This window comes from Zerene cesonia, chromosome 20 (genome assembly GCF_012273895.1).
Source record: "Zerene cesonia ecotype Mississippi chromosome 20, Zerene_cesonia_1.1, whole genome shotgun sequence".
In the NCBI taxonomy this organism is placed as follows: domain Eukaryota; kingdom Metazoa; phylum Arthropoda; class Insecta; order Lepidoptera; family Pieridae; genus Zerene; species Zerene cesonia.
In genome coordinates, this window is record NC_052121.1 from 3,060,016 (window position 1) to 3,065,374 (window position 5,359).

Genomic DNA, 5,359 nt, shown 5'->3' on the forward strand with positions numbered 1-5,359 from the left:
ATTGTGGGCTAAGCTCAGTCTATTAAATCAATTTGGACTTGAGTAATTATGACATTGCAAGATGTATTGCATCTCACCTTAACTAAATGCTAAACAGTCGTTACAGAATCACAAAAATAATGGTTACAATATAATTATTAATTACGTTTACATTTACACATATAATTTTTTGTGTATTATGGTCACTTGTACATGAATAGTTAAGTAAGTATTGTCAACTTCGCTTAAATAAACTAAGTATTAAACAAGCTTGTCGTGGTGTAGAACCTCCCAGAACTATCGTAAATCTTTCCTATAGGGATGAGATAAGATAAACTTCTACTTTGAAAAATGCGCAAATTAACTTAGAAACAACTTTACACGTGCCATTGTCTATACATCAATAGTTTGAAAAATATGGCAAATATCCAAACGATTCGATGGAGCATTAATAAATTTTTGTCACATAAATTTTAATTGGACCGTATTAATTTTATCGCGTCGTATTTGGCTTGCCTGTACGGACATGGGATCAGTCGTTTGACAGTGTGTAGTGGCCTTAACGATAAGAGTTAAAAGCGATCGAGTAGCCAAAAGGAAAGTACTCACGGTCTGAGTCGGGATGTGAACCGGAGTCCGCCCGCTACACTCTGGGGATCGTATCACGCGTTATAGCATTAGCGAACTTCATTCAAATACAGGGACTAGTGTTCCTCATACTGTTGTTCGCGATAGTTTACGTTTTAGTACAGTTCTTTTAGTCTTCACTCACCGCGCAACCATGGTGAGTGGTTATAACAGTAGTGTAGTGCCGATTGTTAATTAATTTATAAATACAGTGATTGTGTTACTAAAAATTCGTTTGCTTATTTACAGGAGGAACTCGACAAAGAACAAATTAACAGTATGTATAACTTTTAATGATTTTCAGTGATGCTCCTTCGTACGCTAATTAAACTTTTGTGTAACACTTGCTATCAATTGTTCGAGCGGTCTGAAACTTTCAATTGTTTTTAAATTAATTAAGTTAGTTTTTTATAGTATGAAAAACATTTTAACTAATAAAAGCACAATGCAAGTTATCGGAGTTAATATTATTGCAACTTTCGCATATTAATTACCTTTCATATTCACATCATGAATTGCTACATGCACAGGCAGCCTCTATAATGAATATTTATTCGTTTTAGTTCTCAAGAAAGCCTTCGAAGCTTTCGACCATGAAAAGAAAGGATGTATAGGTACGGTGATGGTCGGTACGATCCTCGGTATGTTGGGCCACACCATCACAGATGATATGCTCAAGGAGATCATCGATGAAGTCGATGTTGATGGTAATTACAATTAGTTATTTAATTACTTACAGTTTTTTAATAATTGCACAAATTTAACTTTAATTTTATACTTTCCGGAAGGTAGAGACTTGAAGGACAGATTACTGCCTACATCTGTGAAGCTCATGTATATATGTAGATGAAATGTTCATAACATTTTTGATGTTTAAAAGAGGTTTTGTTATTGTAAATGTGACAGATCGAAAATTTGTATTCAAAATAATAAAGAGTTGTCGTTGGGTGAAAAATTCAGGGTTCAAATTAATTTAAAAGTATATATCTAAAGCTATTGTTTACATTTCATAAACTCTCAATTAAATTTAACCATTTTAATATTGGTCCAATGAAATTTTAGTTGGAGCTAAACCTAACTTGTGTTAAGCAGCTGATTTAAGATTAATTTTATAGTACTTAAATAACATTTACCAATAATATTTTCATTGCTATAGCAACAACCTTTTTGTCTGGCAGAGATTGTTTATAAGTTTATTAATATACTATCTCACGGTCACGTTTACCGTGATAAATTGTATAATATCAATACATCAGAATACTGTATATCTAGAGCTCGTAAAGGAGTCAATGTTGACAGATATTCACCCTTTGCCAATTATTTCTTGTGCCAACACGTAGTAATGAAAGTACGGAATACTTTATTAAATCTATAACAAATAATCACAAAGGAAATAATAACGTAATCAAAAAATGTTACAGAATTAAATCTAACTAAAAATTATGCAAGCTGTATGAATAATTTATAATAGATATTACACAATACTCTCAAGCTGTAACAAAAATAACAATAATGTGATTAGATACGTACGGTATAGAATAGTTCACTGATATGGCCAGTATACTTTGAAAGTCAATGTTTCACCAAGGTTAGTTATTTTACACAGTTAATAAATATTATATGCTATTGTGCCTTGTATATATGCTATAGACGCTCGTTCCGGCTCCCCCCCGGATAACGAGATGCCTGTTTTATCTCAATGGAGAATTTAATCGGGATAAAAAGTATTATATCACCTTAGTGAGCTCAGTAAAATAAAATTCGTTCAGTAGTTTCAATGTGATTGACGGCCAAACATCCAAACAAACAAACTTTCTCATTTAATTAGTGTAATATCTTTTCAATAGGGTCTGGTGAGTTAGAATTTGAAGAGTTCGTGACATTGGCCTCCAGGTTCATGGTAGAGGAAGATGCTGAGGCCATGCAGCAGGAACTCAAAGAAGCATTCCGGTTATATGACAAAGAAGGTATTTTTTATAAGAACATTTTGGTGTGTGGAGGAGGGAAGGTGGAATTCCTTTAGCTTACGCGGTTCAGAAATGTGTCGTTACATGGTGAATCATTTCATGCATTTAATTCAAAGAAATGGCTTGATATTAAAAACAAATAACAAAATTCTGTGTGGATTAAAATATGCTCAAATATTCATGCTAGATGTAGATTAGGTTTCAATTGTACAATATGTTTAAAGGTATTTTAATTAAAGACTTCATGTTATGCTTCCAGAAATAAGGTAAATTTGAGATCATTATGAATAATAATCAAGGGTCGGGAGTGGCCGCCAAATAAATGTATTGATTTCTCGATTCAATGCGTGTCGTCGTATCGTACTTATAATACAACTGTTATTTACAACTGTTAGTTCAATTTCAAAAGGCTCTTTATGTTCTTAATGACGAAAATAATTTACTCATTGACGACGCCGTCTCAATGATTTTCTATATATAGAAGACAAATACAATACATCAAAGATCATCCTGAAAAACTTCTATTCGTTCTGAATTATTAATGGTTGATAAAAATGAGACAATATATTTAAAACCACACATAGCTTATGTAAGTTGTATACGCCAGGATATGGTAAGCGAAGACCTTTTTGCTGACCAATAAGCATATACCTAATTTAAGTCGAGTCAACTTCGCTATATTTAAGTATTGTTGGTAGGTTTTGTATCAGAAAGTAATGGTATTTACATTTAATTATAGGTATGCGATTATGTTTTGTTTTGGGTGGTGAGTGGAGGAGCTGCAGTTGCGTTTCCTTTTCCTCACCCTTCCCGGACTAATCCTTTATTCAAGTCATCATTCTTTTTCGTAACTTCAACCCGTTTAAAGATGTAGGGCTTAGCTAACCTACATAATATGAAAACACATTAAAGATGCACGTGATAGAAACGCACTAAACACCCAAAAAGACAACGCATCCGCAGAGGCCCTTCCTCTGTGGGCGTTATATTATTGCCAATGTTTTATTTAACTAGTTATAACTGTTTACACCTTTAAAGGTAACGGCTACATCACCACCACAGTGCTGCGAGAGATTTTGCGAGAACTCGACGATAAAATCAGTGCCGAAGAGCTGGACATGATGATTGAGGAAATTGACTCTGACGGTTCGGGAACTGTTGATTTTGATGGTATGTTTTTTTTTGCTAATTCAAATTTTCTATGTATTATTACGTTGTCTTGGTTACCTGGAAGAGATGGCTCTGTAGCCATAAAGTCGCCTATTGTGCAACTTGTATATTTTTTAGTCTGTGCTTTTGAAATATTTCCTATTGGTGTGTACAATAAAGCTTTATTCATTCATTCAAAATTTGTAAAATCTAAGTAAATATCATAATACGTCATATTATTACAAAATTATAGAAGAATTAGTTACCAACTAGCTTTATAATGTCATCCAAAAATTCAACAAATTAAGTTGATGAATGACATGAAAATACTTCCGATTCTATTTTTTGATATACTGAAGATAGTCACTTACATTCCCGACTAAATCACTTTTCGAAAAAAAAAATTAAATCGGTTCATTCGTTCAGAGGCCTCGATATCACAAATTGACCACCCATACATGCACAAACAGACAGTTCACATCGTCGTTTTCGCGTCGAAAGTTAAGTTAACGTCTTATTTATCAGCAGAAAGTTCTAGACAAGTACATACATATATAAAATAAGAAAATGAAAAGAATAACACACACTCAAACACATCACTGCTTTGTTTATTATTTTAACCAAAATCCTTACCTAAGAACAACACCAATTTTTAACAATAACATAATAAATTCACAACGCTAACAAGCTTCGGGCACGAGCTTTTAAAAATTTAATTTTCCCCGAACCAGCTGGTATATTTTGCCCTTTAAAACGTATTAAACAGCTTTTATTCATTCTATACTAAATTGTCACATTATAGAACATTATGTGAATTTTCAAGATGAACAGAGAATATAATATTTTAAACATTAATTCCTTATATTTTATATGACAATGATAGTGATGCTTGGATTACAAATGTGTAACAATTGTCTCCATAATTAAGTGGGAAGTGCAAATAAATAATTAATATTTAAAGCCCCGAGATTAAACACTTTAACATAAAAATATGAAATGAATATATGTACAACCAGCATTATGAGGGTTACTTTTTATTAACCGACTTCAAAAAGGAGGAGGTTCTCAATTCGGCTGTATTTTTGCGTTTGTGAACCGATTTTGATGGGAACGAACCTCGGTGAATTGATTTTGATGAGGAAGCTGGTCCCTCCCGTGTTTCCCCTTTATAATTTGTTCCACATTTGAAGATTTGAAAGTGATTGAGTTTTATGTTAAACATAATTATTTGATTTAAAACAAAAATTTTTCTTTCAGAATTCATGGAAGTAATGACTGGTGGTGATGATGAGAGATAAGCTTTCAACAATTAATTTAGGCAATAATCGATATTTATGTTACCAATATGATTGCATACCTCAATTTGAGATAAATAAATATCTTTAACAACATCATCTTATCTATTATTTGCACCATTTTATTTTTAAACTCTTCCCATATTTATTACTAGTTGCCCCCAGCTTCGCTGAGTTTTGACTAAAAACCTATGATAAAATATTTTTTAAAATTTGATGGAGTTTTTTGCGTTAATCGACGATTTTCTCCATTTATTTTGTGACGACAAACATACAAAAGGCCTTTGCTCTTTTTAATTTGTATACATTAAACAAAAGTGACGGTAGAAGAAAAGTCAAATT

The 5,359-nt window shown here is 32.4% G+C and overlaps 1 protein-coding gene across 1 annotated transcript; it reads left to right on the forward strand.

Annotated features, from left to right (window-relative positions):
- The first annotated feature begins 525 nt into the window (after positions 1 to 525).
- Positions 526 to 5,116, forward strand: LOC119835003 (troponin C, isoallergen Bla g 6.0101). Its single transcript, XM_038359581.1, has 6 exons — positions 526 to 763; positions 856 to 883; positions 1,170 to 1,313; positions 2,454 to 2,573; positions 3,612 to 3,743; positions 4,980 to 5,116. The coding sequence occupies exons 1-6, from the start codon at positions 761 to 763 to the stop codon at positions 5,018 to 5,020; spliced, it is 468 nt and encodes a 155-aa protein (XP_038215509.1). The 5' UTR covers positions 526 to 760; the 3' UTR covers positions 5,021 to 5,116.
- Positions 5,117 to 5,359: the final 243 nt, after the last annotated feature.